This window comes from Ammospiza caudacuta, chromosome 4, assembly GCF_027887145.1.
Source record: "Ammospiza caudacuta isolate bAmmCau1 chromosome 4, bAmmCau1.pri, whole genome shotgun sequence".
In the NCBI taxonomy this organism is placed as follows: domain Eukaryota; kingdom Metazoa; phylum Chordata; class Aves; order Passeriformes; family Passerellidae; genus Ammospiza; species Ammospiza caudacuta.
The window spans coordinates 72381497-72397148 of NC_080596.1; the positions used below are offsets into that span (position 1 = coordinate 72381497).

The window sequence follows — 15652 nt, forward strand, 5'->3', positions numbered from 1 at the left end:
TGTAGGATTTTTGGCAGAGAGGTTCCAGTAATTGGAGCTGGTGTGTGTTGGGTTGTGCTTGGCAAGGTGGAGCACTGTGCCGTGCTCAGCAACCGGCACCGGGTACAGCCCTGGGCCTGGGGGGAATCAGGGTTTTATGGGGGAAAAAATGGGGGAAAAATGGGGGAATTTGGGGGATTTTTGGCAGAGGGATTCGGGGATTGGAGCTGGTGTGTGCTGGGTTGTGCTTGGCAAGGTGGAGCACTGTGCTGTGCTCAGCAACCGGCACCGGGTACAGCAGAGGAAAAATTGGGGAAAATGGGGTTTTCTGGGGAATTTTGGGGGGTTTTTGGCAGAGGGATTTGGGAGCTGGAGCTGGTGTGTGCAGGGCTGCACTTTGGCAAGGTGGAGCACTGTGCTGTGCTCAGCAATCGACACTGGGTATGGCCCTGGGGCGAATCAGGGTTTGAAGGGGGAAAAAATGGGAGAAAATGGGGATTTTGGGGGAATTTTGGGGGATTTTTGGCAGAGGGGTTCCAGGAAGTGGAGGTGGTTTGTGTCAGGTTGTGCTTGGCAAGGTGGAGCACTGTGCCGTGCTCAGCAACCGGCACCGGGTACGGCCCTGGGCCTGGGGGAAAACTGGAGCTTGAAGGGAAAAAATGAGGTTTTGAGGATTTTGGGGGAATTTTTGGGGGAATTTTCCAGATTTTTTGGGAATTTTTGGGAGATTTTTGAGGGCTTTATTAAAATTTATTGGGTTTTTTTGGAAAAATTTTGGGGGATTGTGGAGTATTTTTTTTCTCTCCTTATTCCCATTTTTTCCTTTTCTCTCTTCCTTTCCCCATCCTTTCAGTTTTTCCCCTTTTTGCCCCTCTTTCCTCTGTCCCACTTTATTCCCCCTTTTCCCCATTTCCTTCTTTTCCTCTTCCTGTCCCTTTTTCCCTTTTCCCCCCCTTTCTGCCCTTTCCTCCCTTTGGTCTTTTCCTTTGGGATTTTTGGGGATCTTTTGGGAATTTTTGGGAGATTTTTGGTGGATTTAGTTGGAAATTTTAGGGGATTATTTCTATTTTTTTTTATTGGGGGATTATTTTTAATTTTGGGGGATTTTTGTGGAAATGTGGTTTTTTTTTTTTTTTTATTTTTTGTGGATTTTTTGGGATTTCTTGCGATTTTTGGGGGATTTTTTTTAATTTTGGGGGAGTTTTTGGTGGATCTGGGGGATTTTTTTTTTTAAGTTTTTGGGAAGGTTTTAGTGGATTTTGGGGGGATTTTTTGGGGGAATTTTGGGGACTTGGGGATGAGGGTTTTGGGAGTTTTTGGGAATTGGAAAGAGTGGGAATGGCAGAATTGCTGAGGTTTGGGGGGGATTTTTAGGTTTTAGATCCCAAAAAAAAGAAGGAAATGGTCTTTAAATAAGGAAAAAAAATTAAGAAAATGTTTTCAAATCCCAAGAAAAACAAGGAAAATATCCTTTGAATCACAGAAAAACCAAGAAAATGTTTTTCAAGTCCCAAAAACAAAAAGAAAAGACCCATAGAAATATTCTTTAAAATCCAAGGCAAATGTCCTTTAAATCCCCAATAAACAAGGAAAATGCCCTTAAAATCCCAAAATCCATTGAAAATGTTTTTTAAATCCTAAAAATCCAAGGAAGTAGTTTTCAAATTCCAGAAAACCCAAGAAAAATCCCCCAAAAATTAAAAAAACCCAGAATATATTTTGAAAATTGCCAAATCCAGGAAAAATATTTTAAATCCCAAGAAATCCAAGTTAGTTCCACCTTTAGGACCCAAATTGAGCCATTTAAAAGTGACTTCTAACCCTTTTTACGCCTGGAAAATGGCAGGGAAAAAGCAAGACATTCCAGCAGGTTTAAGAATTCTCATTTTATCTATAAATTAAGGAATTACCAAGATTTTTTTCCCTCAGGCAATCCTGCACCTGGACAGCCCCAAATCCGCGCGCTCCATGCACAGTTTCCTGCAGCAATATCCATATTCCATAGGAGAACACACACTCACCTGCTCCTTGTCCTCCCACGGAGACATTCCTGAGGTAAAAATTCCATATTTTCCACCATTTGGGGTTTTTTTGGGATGGGAGAACCTTCCTGCAAAGAGCTGTGGGATGGGATTTCCTTCAGGGTTGGGATTTTACCCTCAGGGCCAAGATCTTCCCTCATGGTTGGAATTTTTCCTCAGGGTTTGGATTTTTTTCCCTTGAGGTTGGGATTTCCTTCCCCGCCCCAGGGCTAGGATTTTCCCCCTCAGGATTGGGATTTTTTCCCCTCAGGATTGGGATTTCCCTCTCAGGATTTGGATTTTTCCCTCAGGGTTGGGATTTTTCCCTCAGGGTTGGGATTTTTCCCTCAGGGTTTGGGATTTTTCCCTCAAGAATGAGATTTCCCTCACAGTCAGAATTTTTTTCTCTCTGGGTTGGAATTTTTCCCTCAGGGTTGGAATTTTTCCCTCAGGATTGGGATTTCACCCTCAGAGTCGGGATTTCCCCCTCACGATTGGGTTTTTCCCTCATGATTGGGAATTTTTCTGTCAGGGTTGGACTTTTTCCCCCCAGGGTCAAGATTTTCCCTCAGCTTTGGGATATTTTCCCGTCAAGGTTTGGGATATTCCCCTCAGAGTTTGAGATTTCCTTCAGGGATTGGGATTTTTCCCTTCAAGGATGGTATTTTTCTCTCAGGATTGGGATTTTTTCCCTCGGGGTTGGGATTTTTACTCAGAGGTTGGGATATTTTCCCTCAAGGATAGGATTTTCCTCAGGATCATGGTTTTTCCCTCAGGGTTGGGATATTTTCTCTCAAGGATGGGATTTCTCTCAGGATTGGGATTTTTCCCTCAGGGTTTAGGGATTTTTCCTTCAAGGATGTATTTTTCCCTTAGGATCATGATTTTCCTGTCAGGATCATGATTTTCCTGTAAGGGTTGGAATTTTTCCTCAGGATTTGGGACTTTTTTTCCCTCTGGGTTGGAATTTTTCCCTCATGATTGGGATTTCCCCCTCAGGATTGGATTTTTCCCTCAGGATTGTGATTTCCCCCTCAGGGTTAGAATTTTCCCTTAGGGTTTGGGACTTTACCCTCAGGATTTGGGATTTTTTCCCTCAAGGATGGGATTTCCCTCAGGACCAGGATTTTCTCTCAGGTTGGGATTTTCTCCCTCAGAGCCTGTTTTTTGCCTCAGGGTTGGGATTTTTCCCTCACAGTTTGGAATTTTTTTCCCACAAGGATGGGATTTCCTCCTCAGGGTTGGGATTTTCCCCTTCAAGGATGGTATTTTTTCCTCAGGACTGGGATTTCCCCCTCAGAGTTGGGATTTCCCTCTCAGGATTGGGTTTTTCCCTCATGATTAGGATTTTCCCTAAGGGTTGGTACTTTTTCCCCCCCAGGGTCAGGACTTTCCCCTCAGGGTTGGGATTTTTCCCGCAGGGTTGGGATTTTTCCCTCAGAGTTTGAGATTTTTTCCCTTCAGCGTTGGGATTTTCCCCCTCAGGTTTGGGATTTTTCTCTCAGAGTTGGAGTTCTTCCCTCAGAATTGGGATTTTCCCCTCAGGATTTGGGATTTTCCTCTCAAGGTTGGGATTTTCTTCAAGGATGGAATTTTTCCTAAAGGGTTGGGATTTTTCCCTCAGAGTTTGGGTTTTTTTCCTAAAGGGTAGGATTTCCCTCAGGATCGTGATTTTTCCCTCAGGGTTGGGATATTTCCCTCAGGTCTGGGATTTCACCCTCAGGGATTGGGATTTTTGTTTTCCAGGCTGAAACCGGGAAAAAGGAAGTGAAGAGAGAGGATGGGAGCAAAGGAAGGTACAGCCTGCGAGGATTTTTGGGAATTTTATCCATTTCTTTTCCCTCTTGGAATGTTCATCCACGATTAGGGATTGCTGAGCCTCCCTCCAGCTGTGTCCTGCTGCTCCTCCTTCCCACTCCATGTCCTCCAGAGCCAAAATATTTGGGATTCATTAAAAAAATCATGGAAAAATGGCGTGAAACCCCAATTTCTGTGGAGTTTTTCCTTGTTTTTTCCCCTGCTCATGTCCTGGCTCCTCTTGTTGCTTTTATTCCATCCTGCAGCTCTTCCCTCTATCCCTGCCTCTGGAATGCCTTTTCCCGACTGCTGAATTCCCAGAAATTTTTAGGAATTTTTGTTAAATATGGCTTCAATCCCTTTTTTTCTGTGATTCCAGCTCGGATTTCTGGATGAGTTTTGTTGTTAAAACCCGCAAATTGTATAAGGATCATCCTCAAATTTAAGGAATTCTGTTATGGAAAAGCTCTGTATTCCCAGATCCCATTTCTTTCCTTGTCATTCTATGAAACTGCTGAATTTTGGGAGCATTAATTCCCAAATTAATGGGAATCTCTTCCTCACAGCCACTTCTTGATTCCAGACGAGTGGAATTAAAAATTAAAATTAAAATGTGACTTTTCCATGAGTCCCAGCTTCTGAAAAGTTGGAAAGTTGACATTTCTCCCTGCTCCACATGCACACAATTAATTTATTCTATTTCTTAGGGAGCAGAAAACAGCTGAATTATTATTTTAATTATTAATGATTTTTCTGAAACTTTAATTAATTAAACTTCACTCCTGGGCTCTGCTTTTCACAGGTCACATTTTCCATGAATCTGGGGTGGGGGGCGGTTTTCCATTTATTCCCAGGAGTTTTCTGTGCATCCCAGTGGAAAACAAACTGAGCACAGCCAGAAGTGTTGAATTGATGGGAAAATCCCTTTGGAGGATCCCAAATCCCGCTCTCCTGGACATTCCTGATTTTTCCAGGTTTTGGAGCAGAAATTCCCTGCTGGAATTCTGCTGGGATGTGTGCTCCAGGCACAGCCATTGAAACACTTCCCAAGCTGATCCTGTGGGATTCTTTCCCTCAGGGAAGTCTGAAATTCCCTGCAAAGCTCCATCCTGTGGCACCTTGGGCTGTGTTATCCCTGAGGGTTCTCCATGGAAATCGGGGATTTTAAACCCAAACTAAAACCTGATCCCAAATCCAAACCTGCTCTCTCGGGCTTGGGAGCTGCAGACAGAGCAAAGCTCCTCTAATTCCCTTATCTAGGAGCATCCTTTTGGTGGGATACTCCCAATTTTCCTTCTGTGGGACGGAAATTTTCCGAGACATGAGGTCTCCAAAATGTGAATTATTCACCTCAAGTGTCTCCTTTTCCCACAGAATTCCCAATCCCATTTCCTCATGCTCCAGAAAAAACTCCCACCGGTGGCATCCGGAGCTTTCTGAGACTTCTGGAATTCTCTCCCCATGGTTTGATTTTTGTTTCTTTTAAATGCTTTTAGCTCTGGCTTGAAAAAAATCCCAGAGGGATCAGGAACGGTGCAAAAACCAGCTGGGAATCCATCGGGAGAGGCCAAGAAAGGCCAAATTCCCACCCCAGATGTCCCGGAGGAGATTCCAGTGGGACAACTGGAGATTCCCGAGTCGCAGGCCGGAGGAGCAGCGAGGGAATCACCCACAGGGATGGACGTGGAGGGGTTGGATCCTGGAATTCCTCTGGATCCTGCTGGCAGCAAATCGCCCGGAGCGGGGTCGGAGGAGAAACCGGCGCCGCTTTCCGGAGTGGGGACGGACAAATCTCGGGATGGGCCAGAGCTGGAAATCCTCCAAAAGGAGGATGAGGAACCCTCTGCTCCCGCTGTGGAACCTCTGGAATCATCCAGCAAGGCCACCCCAGCAGCCGGAGGAACACCAGGAGCCATCCCTGGAGTGTCCCCGAGCTCGGAGGAGGCTCCCGCGGTGTCACCCGGTGTCACCCAGCCCAGCACGGAGCCGGCTGCTCCGGAGAAAACTCCCGTTCCCGAGGCTGGGAAAAGCAGCCAGGAAACGTCCACGGAGAGGAAAGCTGTCCCAAAAACTCTGCATGCTCCAGGGAATAAACTGGATGTGGCTGGAGCAGAGAGAGAGGCGACAGCGGAGGAATCCGTGCCCAAACTTGGGGAAAATCCAGGGAAGACTGGGGGCAAGGCTGGGACAGAACTGGAGAAAACACCGGGAAAAACATCCTCCAAGGGTGGGGAGAACTCTGGGAATGCTGTTGGTGAGACACACGGGGGAAGTTCGGTTAAAATCCCACAAAATAAAGGGATGGGAGCTGCAAAATCAGAAGAAAACCACGCGGCCGCTCCGGTAAATCCCGCTGCGTCCCTGAAGGAATCTTGCATTGGGAAAACCCTGCTGAAGGCTGTGGTGTCTGTCCCAGACATCCTGAAACAAAAAATTCCCGTCAGGATCACCGAGCCTTCCCTGGGAAGAGCTGGGGAGCAGAAAATGCCCCCCAAAGCAGGACTGGAGAAGAAAATCCCACCCAAAACCGCGGCTCAGCCAGGAGCTGGGAGCAGCCAGTGGAAGGGGAACGGAAATTCCGGAGTGGAAGCACAGGGAGACGGCGGGAAGAGCTCATCCCAGCAGGAAAAGGATTCCCAGCTGGAATCTCCGACGAGTTCAAAGCAGAGCCAGCAGGGAGAGAGCGGAACATCTGGCACGAAGGAAAATCCTGGTGGGAATCAGGTGAGGCGGGCAGGAGTGCCCAGGTGTTCCCTGAGCTTCTCCCACTCTGTGTTTCTGGGATCACCTCTTTTCCATAAATCCTGGGGCCACCAGAGGAGCTGCTGGGTAACCTGTTCCTTTTAGCTGCACCAGGAGGGTGGAACTGGTTGGAAAATCCTATGGAAGTTGTTTTGGAAGCGAATCCAAACTGAATTCCTTGGAGCAGCTCCAAGTGGGAATAAACCCTGTGTCCTCTGGGGAGCTGAAATTTGCTTTTCCAAGCCCTGCACAGATGGAAAAGAGGCTCCTGAGCCAGGTGTCACCCGTTGGTGGCAAATCCCCGGAGCTGTGGGGACATCCCAGCGCAGCTCCTTGATCCAAACAAAGCTGTGCTCGGTGAGGATTGGGATTTCCTGGGATTTCATGGAATTTTTTGTCCCATTTTGCAGGCTTCTGGTGGGGGCGGTGCTGCAGCTTTGAAAAGCAGCGCCGGCAGCACTGGAAAACAGAAGGAGGTAAGGATGGAAAACCATGGGATTAAAAGGATGGAGTGTATGGAAATGGGGATTTTTGATATTCCAGGGTGTGGGATTGGATGGGATTTAGGATCTTCTCCAACCCAAACCATTCCAGGATTCCATGATGTTCCTGCTCTCAGGGATCTTTCCCCTCTTCCCAAAATGGGATCACCAAATTCCTGCCCTTTTTCCTTCTGGTGTCCATGGATCCCGTGGGCTCTGAATCCCTTTGCATCCATTCCCTTTGGATCTCTCCAGTCCCTATTTCCAGGCTCACAGAGCCAGGACCACCAGGAAACCCCAGCTGAGATCAGATCCCATAAATCCATCCCCAAATCCCAGTTTCACAGTTTGTGTTAAATATCCATGAAAATGTGAGGGTAGGATGGAATAATTTGGCAAAAAAAGTAACAAAAATTCAGAATTCTCAACGGAAGAAATCAGAGGCATCATTTGGGATGGGGCACCCATTCCTTTGGACCCAGAACTTTGAATTGGCAGGAATTTTATCTGTTGACTTTTATCTGTTGAACTTTACCGAATGAATTTTATCCACTAAGTTTTGTCCCTTCAGTTTTATCCACTGGCCTTTCTCCACTGAATTTCATCCACTGAATTTTATCCATTGAATTTTATCTGTTAAATTTTATCCACTGAATTTTATCCCTTCAGTTTTATCCTTTGGCCTTTCTCCACTGAATTTCATCCATTGATTTTTTTTCCACTGAACTTTATCCGTTGAATTTTGTCCCTTGAAATTCATCCACTGAATTTTACCTGTTGAATTTCGTCCCTTTAACTTTATCTGCTGGATTTTATCCAACTAATTTTGTCCCTTTAATTTTATCCACTGAATTTTATCAGTTGAATTTTATCCACTGAATTTTGTCGATTGACCTTTATCCCACTGGATTTTATCCATTGATTTTTATCTGCTGAATTTCATCCATTGAATTTTACCCATGGAATTTTATCCCCTATTGACCTGCTGCGATTTTTCCAGAGAACTTTGGCTTCCTGAACTAAACCTGAGTTAATTTAAATTAATTACTCAGAAATGTTGAATTTCTGAGTAATTAATTTAAATTAACTCAGGTTTAAGCTGCAATTTAAGCCCTGACCACTTTTTTTTTTGTTTTTTTCACTCTCAAATTAAATTTGGGATTATTTTTTATATCCTGCCGGTGATGACAGTTAACTATTCCATTCCCAGGATGAAGAGCTCTTCCCATTTAACCTGGATGAGTTCATCATGGTGGACGAGGTTAAACCTGAGTTAATTTAAATTAATGACTCAGAAGTTCAACATTTCTGAGTAATTAATTTAAATTAACTGAGGTTTAAGCTGCAATTTAAGCCCTGACCACTTTTTTTTTTGTTTTTTTCACTCTCAAATTAAATTTGGAATTATTTTTTATATCCTGCCGGTGATAACAGTTAAATATTCCATTCCCAGGATGAAGAGCTCTTCCCATTTAACCTGGATGAGTTCATCACGGTGGACGAGGTTAAACCTGAGTTAATTTAAATTAATGACTCAGAAGTTCAACATTTCTGAGTAATTAATTTAAATTAACTCAGGTTTAAGCTGCAATTTAAGCCCTGACCATTTTTTTTTTGTTTTTCACTCTCAAATTAAATTTGGGATTATTTTTATATCCTGCTGGCAATGACAGTTAAATATTCCATTCCCAGGATGAAGAGCTCTTCCCTTTTAACCTGGATGAGTTCATCATGGTGAATGGGGTTAACCCTGAGTTAATTTAAATAAATTAATCCAAAATATTGAATTTCTGAGTCATTAATTTAAATTAACTGAGGTTTAAGCTGCAATTTAAGCTCTGACCACTTTTTTTTTTGTTTTTTTTTTTCACTCAAATTAAATCTGGGGTTATTTTTTGGATCCAACATGTGTGGATGTTCCTCCTGGAGATGACAGTTAACTATTCCATTCCCAGGAGGAAGAGCTCTTCCCGTTTAACCTGGACGAGTTTGTCACGGTGGACGAGGTGCTGGAGGAAGCCGAGTCTCCGGTGATGCCGCGGCGGAACCCCCCGAGGGGGAAGAGAAAAGAAGCCCCCAAAGCCAACCCTCCGGAGCCGGTGCCCAAGAAGAGGAAAGGGAAGAGTTGCGGAGCCGAAGGTGAGCTGTCCTTTGTCACCTTGGATGAGATCGGGGAGGAGGAGGAGGCCCCGGTGCCGCTGCCGGGCGTCGACCCCCAGGGCCTGGTGGTGGTGGATGAGGTGGTGGAAGAGGAGGAGCTGTCGGAAGCGGTGAAGGATCCGCAGGCGCTGCTGACGCTGGATGAGATCTCGGAGCAGGAGGAGCCGGGCTCCCACGGGAACGGGCCCCGGGGTGAATTTGAGGAGCGGGATCTGAAGGCCGAGCCCTTGGTGACCGTGGATGAGATTGGGGAGGTGGAGGAGCTGCCCCTCAACGAGCCCGCAGAGCTGAGCGCCGCCGAGGAGGGGAAAACCAATCCCGGGGATGGCACTGCCTCCCAGGTGCCCGACGATCCCAACGCCTTGGTGACCGTGGATGAAATCCAGGAGGACAACGAGGACAATCCTCTGGTGACTCTGGATGAGGTCAACGAGGATGAGGATGATTTCCTGGCCGACTTCAATCACCTCAAAGAGGAACTGAACTTTGTTACAGTCGACGAAGTCGGCGATGAAGAAGAAGAAAGCACTTTCCCAGGGAAGAACCCGCCCGAGGATGAAGATGACGAAGATATTGTTGCTGTTGCAGGACCGGAAGAAATGGGAATTCTAGGAGATACAAATCCAGAGGATGAAATGGCTGAAATCTCCAAGCCAAAAGGTGAGGAACATCAAGGCCAGCTTGGACGAGGCTTGGAGCCACCTGGGCTGGTGGAAGGTGTCCATGTCTCTTAGGTGCCTCCCAACCCAAACCATGCCATGGTTCCATTCCGTCATTCCGTGATTCTGTTCCATGCTTCCATTCCATCACTCCATGATTCCATGATTCCATCCCAACATGCATTTCTGTCTCCAGCAGCTCAGCTGGTATCAGAAGATGCAGAACCAAAGCCTCAGCAGAAGAAAACGACTTTTCCAGGTGTCCCCAAGACGCAGAGCACTCCCAAAGGTAAATCCAAAGGAATCCCCTGAAATGCTCCAGGTTTTCTTGGCTGGAAGATTCTTTCTTGCCCATTTGAAAACTCCTCCTGTGCCTCACCACCACAGAGAACCTCAAAGTCAGGGCCCAGAATCCATGGTTTTTCTTGGCTCCTCCAAATCCGTGTTTAACTAGTTGGTTAAACTCAGAAGCCTCTCATGGAAAGTTTTTTTCCGGAAATTTCCAAACCCAGGTGGAATTATTGATTATTAGTGGGGTGCAGTGTAGTGTCTCCTGAGGGTTCCCATCCTGTGGTGAGTTTTATTCCCAACATTCAGTGTCTGGAAAGGAGGAGATTGCTGCCAGGCCTGTGAAATGAGGATGTAGGGATATACTGAATTCCATGGGGTCAGGAATTGTTCCAGCTTCCTTGGGGTCAGTCCTTCAGGAGCTGCTCCAACATGAGTCACTTCCATGGAGTCTTTCCTTCAGGAGCTGCTTTGTTGTGGGTCACTTTTTCTGTGGGATCAATCCTTCAGGAATTAATCAGGTCCCTGCTCCACCTTCTGTGGGGTCAGTCCTTCAGGAACTTCCTGAATTTCCATGGGGTCAGTCCTTCAGGAGCTGCTCCCACTTCCATGGAGTCTTTCCTTCAGGAACTGCTCCAATGTGGGTCATTCTTCCATGGGATCAACCAATCCTTCAGGAACAGACTGCTCCAACATGGGTCGCTTTTCCATGGGGTCAGTCCTTCAGGAATTGTTCCTATTTCTGTGGGCTCAGTTCTTCAGGAACTGGTCCAACTTCCATGGGGTCAGTCCCTCAGGAGCTGCTCCAACATGAGTCACTTTTCAATGGAGTCAGTCCTTCAGGAATTGTTCCAACTTCCATGGGGTCAGTCCTTCAGGAATTGTTCCAACTTCCATGGGGTTAGTCCTTCAGGAACAGACTCCAACATGGGTCACTTTTCCATGGGATCAGTTCTTCAGGAACTGCTCCAGCTTCCGTGGGGTCAACCCTTCAGGAACAGACTGCTCCAGCATAGATCACTTTTCCATCGGATCAGTTCTTCAGGAACTGCTCCAACTTCCATGGGGTCAGTCCTTCAGGAACTGCTCCAGCAGGGATCATTTTTCCATGGGGTCAGTCCTTCAAGACCTGCTCCAACTTCAATGGGATTCATTGTTTTATTCCCAGAAAATGGAGTGTTTATTGGAAATGGAGATGACCTGGGGATTGAAACGGGTCAGGGACCAGCTTGGGTGAAAAACCTGATTTTTTGGAATGTTTAAGAACTGTAATTTCCCCTTGAGGAATCACAGATTCCCCAGATTTGGCTAGAGGAAGGTGAGGTTGGAATATTTCTGGGAGCTGTGTGTGGTGACTGTGGTGTATCCTCAGCTCTGGACATCCTGGTCCCCAAGGCCGGATTCTTCTGCCAGATCTGCTCCCTCTTCTACGCCGACGAGCCCTCCATGATCAACCACTGCAGGACCCCCCTGCACCGGCAGAACATGGAGGTACCACCAGAAAAACGGAAATATCTCCCCAAATCCTTGGATTCAGGGGTGCCAGGATTCCCTGGGAGTTCACGTGTGATGGGGTTTGGGAATACAGTGGGAATGTGGAATATTTTTATTCCATGCCCAGATTGTGGGGAATCCTGACCCCTGAGATTTGGCCACATTCCCCTCAGGAGCTTCCCATGTGGAATTTGGGGGGTTTTATGGGATAAATCCCACCTTGGCCGTGGGAGGAGCTGACTGAACGTGGCCCAGATATTCTGGCCCAGGTTTTAGGGGATAATCCTGGAATATCCCTGCAGTACCATCTCTGTCTTCTCTTTTCTCCACAGAAATTCATGGCCAAGCAGCAGGAAAGCGGTGGGGAGGAGCCGAGCTCCAGGTGATGGAGCTTCCCAGGAACCACACTTCGGGGCCAGTCAGTTCTGTGTGTTCGGATTTCCTTTGTCATTCGGGGCCAGGAAGGAGCATCCACGGTGTAAAAAATCGGAGCCGGGAACAGACCAAACCCAAAGCAAGAGAGGGTTGGAATTGTGTCTCCGATCATCCGATGTGGGAGAGACTGTTCCAGGTGTCTCCAGGAAATAAATGTTCTTACTGTATAGTTACCCCAGGGCTCATTGAGTTTGGGGTCATTCCTTGGGGTTTGGTGACTCTGGATGGACATTGGAGATCCAGGCGATCGATGGAGAGAGTCAAGGGAAGGGGCTGGAGCTCCAGGAGCAGCTGGGGGAGCTGGGAAAGGGGCTCAGCCTGGAGAAAAGGGGGATCAGGGGGAACTTCTGGCTCTGCACAACTCCCTGGATTCTTGGAGCCAGGTGGGAGCTGGGATCTGTTCCCAGGGAACAGGGACAGGAGGAGAGGGAACGGCCTCAGGCTGGGCCAGGTTGGATAATTTTGGGAAAATTCCTTCTTGGAAAGGGCTGTCCAGCCCTGGCAGGGGTGGAGTGCCCATCCCTGGGGCGATTTAGCCCTGTGCATGTGGCACTTGGGGACATGGCAGTGGTGGCCTGGGCAGAGCTGGACTCAGTGGTCTCAGAGGGATTTTCCCAACCCAAACAATTCCATGAGTCCCTGCCCCCAGCCCCCTGAGTTCCATGGTGACATTCCAAACTTGGGGACACCCCTGGAGCACTCAACCCCTCCTGGGGCTCATTAGCAGCCGACAGAGCCACAGGAATTCAGGAATTCCTTTAATTCCTTTAATTAATTCCTTTGCCTGTGGCTGGGCACCCCTGCCTTTTTGGGGAGCACATGGGAACCATTTCCTGTGAACTTCAGGTGAGTCAGAAGGGGAAACTCGGATTAACTCCCTGGGAATGCTGAACTTCTCTGAGGTGGGGTCAGTGCCAGGCTCCACGTGGGAAAGGCCCTGGAGGTCGGGATGGGCAGGGCTGGAGGGAGCTGACCCCGGCACCCATGGTGTGGGTGAGGATGTGCCCCTGCTCTGTTGGGCACAGCTCCTGGTCAAGAAAGTCTTTCCCACTGGGACGTCTCTTGGTTGGTGAAGTCTTCCCATTGGGACAGAGTTTTGTGTCCCCTGACATTCCCGTGACACTGCTCTGGGTGTGTCTCGGTGTCCCCTTGGCACAGGTCTTGGTCAGTGAGTTCTTCCATTTGGGACATCTCATGGTTGATGAATTCTTCCATCTGGCACATCTCCTGGTGGATTAAGTCTTCCCATTGGGACAGAGTTTTGTATCCATTGATTTTCCCTTGGTGCTGTTCTTGGTGTCTCTTGGCTTTTCCTTGGCACGGGTCTTGGTTGATGGATTCTTCCATGTGGGGCATCTTGTTGTTGATGGATCCTTCCATTTGGGACATGTCATGGTTGATGCATTCTTTTATCTGGGACATCTTGTGGTTGATGGATCCTTCCATGTGGGACATCTCCTGATTGATGGATCCTTCCATGTGGGACATCTCTTGGTTGGTGAAGTCTTCCATGTGGGACATCTTGCAGTTGATGGATTCTTCCATGTGGGACGTCTCCCGGTTGATGGATTCTTCCATGTGGGACATCTCGTGGTTGACGGATTCTTTCATTTGGGACATCTCCTGGTTGGTGAATTCTTCCGTGTGGGGCGTCTTGTGGTTAATGAATCCTTCCATTTGGGACATCTCATGGATGGTGAAGTCTTCCATGTAGGACATGTTGCAGTTGATGGATTCTTCCATTTGGGACATCTCCTGGTTGATGGATCCTTCCATTTGGGACGTGTCATGGTTGACGGATACTTTCATCTGGGACATCTCCTGCTGGATTAAGTCTTCCCATTGGGACAGAGTTTTGTATCCCTTAGCGTTCCCTTGGCACCGTTCTTGGTCAGTGAAGTTTTCCATGTGGGACGTCTCTTGGTTGAAGAGTTCTTCCATCTGGAACATCTCCTGGTTGATCAGATCTTCCCATTGGGACACACTTTTGTATCCGATGGCTTCCCCTTGGCGCCACTCTTGGGATCCGTTGGATTCCCCTTGGCAGCACTCCTGGGATCCGATGGCTTCCCCTTGGCACTGCTCTTGGGATCCGATGGCTTCCCCTTGGCACCACTCTTGGTTGGTGAATTCCTGCCATTGGGACAGATCCTGGCATCCGTTGCCTTGCCCCTGGCACAGTTCCTGGTCTCCCCAGGCTTTCTCCTGGCGCAGCTCCTGGTCGATGAATTCTTCCATGTGGGACATCTCCTGGGTGATGAAGTCCAACCACCAGGACAGATCTCTGTGCCCATGGGCTGTGCCCTGGCTCATCCCTTGGGGACACCCTCGGGATCCCTGTGGATCTCTGCTGTGTCCCCCCTGGCACAGCTCTGGGGGACAGCAGAATTCCCACTGCTCCTGCTCCATGGCCAACATCCCCTGTCCCTCCTGGGACCGCAGCCTCCTCAGCCGCTGGGCCAGCCGGGAGTTGGGATTTGGCTTCTCCAGAGGGATCCGGGAGCTGCTGCTCCTGGGAATGGACCTGAACCCTTTGGGATCACACTGGGACTGGAGCATGGCACAGCTCCGGTGTCACAACGGGACATCCTGGCAACCATGGAGCCCTCTGGAACCTTCTGGAACCTTCTGGAGCTGCAGCTCTGGCTACACAACACCAGGGTGTGCCAAGGGGGTTGTCCCCCCTGGGTGACACTGGAAGGACACTGGTGGCACCCAGAGACACCTGGAGAAGTGGCACTGTCAGAACATGAAGAGATTCATCCAGACTGGATGAGATCCCAGACTGGAGCACAGGCTGGGAGAGACTCCTTGGGACCATCCCTGCAGGAATGACTCAGGGACACGGGGACAGTGACACGGCCCTGGGCAGGACTGTCCCGGCACTGCTCGGTGGCTTCGATCCCGCTCCGGTGCGGGGAACCACAGCAGCTTCCCGGTGGGATTCCTGCCGGGAAAAGCTACGGCGCCTTTAAGGCACCTCCGAGCGGGCTCTGGCAGCCGCGGGCGCTGCACCAGGAAATTCCTGACATCCCGGGAAGTGCTGAGCCAGCGCGAATCGGGGCCGGGAACGGCGCCAGGAGCGGGGCCGGGAATGCTGCAAACCTCGAAAGAGCCGTCACGGGGCTGAGGCACGGCCAGAGCCTCGACAGAAGGCAGAGCTGCCTCAGCCCGGGACAAAACCCGTGCCGGCATCCGGCCCTGGGAACCGGGCACGGAATGCTCCGTCCCCGCTGTCCCCGCTGTCCCCCGCTCCCCGGGATGGCGAAGGAGCGTCCCCGGGTGATGCGGATCCAAAGGATCCCGGAGCAGAGCACAGAGCCAGAGGGGTCTGTCTGTCCCCCTCCCTCCTCAGCCCCGCAGGGCTCTGGGACACCCCCAGGGACAGCACAGGGATGAGGACAAGGGACAGGGATGGCACCAGCCCTGCCCGCGGGAAATCCCAATAAAAGAAGGGAAAGTCGAGACAGGAAAGTTCTTTGGGGGCGGAAAAAGCGCGTGTGAGACCCCGCGCAGGGTGGGGGGGACAAGCAGGACTCACACCCCGGACCCGGCACCCGGACCCGCGCCCCGAGTCCCACCCGGGGCACCCCCG

The 15652-nt window shown here is 49.1% G+C and overlaps 1 protein-coding gene across 1 annotated transcript in view; it reads left to right on the forward strand.

Annotated features, from left to right (window-relative positions):
* The window catches only part of ZNF638 (zinc finger protein 638), a 51860-nt gene extending 39646 nt beyond the window's left edge, over positions 1 to 12214 (forward strand). The window contains 8 exon segments of the mRNA XM_058804351.1: positions 1909 to 2034; positions 3747 to 3796; positions 5294 to 6521; positions 6950 to 7015; positions 8977 to 9841; positions 10037 to 10129; positions 11501 to 11619; positions 11955 to 12214. Coding sequence (XP_058660334.1) covers positions 1909 to 2034; positions 3747 to 3796; positions 5294 to 6521; positions 6950 to 7015; positions 8977 to 9841; positions 10037 to 10129; positions 11501 to 11619; positions 11955 to 12008 — 2601 coding nt within the window. The 3' untranslated portion in view covers positions 12009 to 12214.
* The last annotated feature ends 3438 nt before the right edge of the window (positions 12215 to 15652 follow it).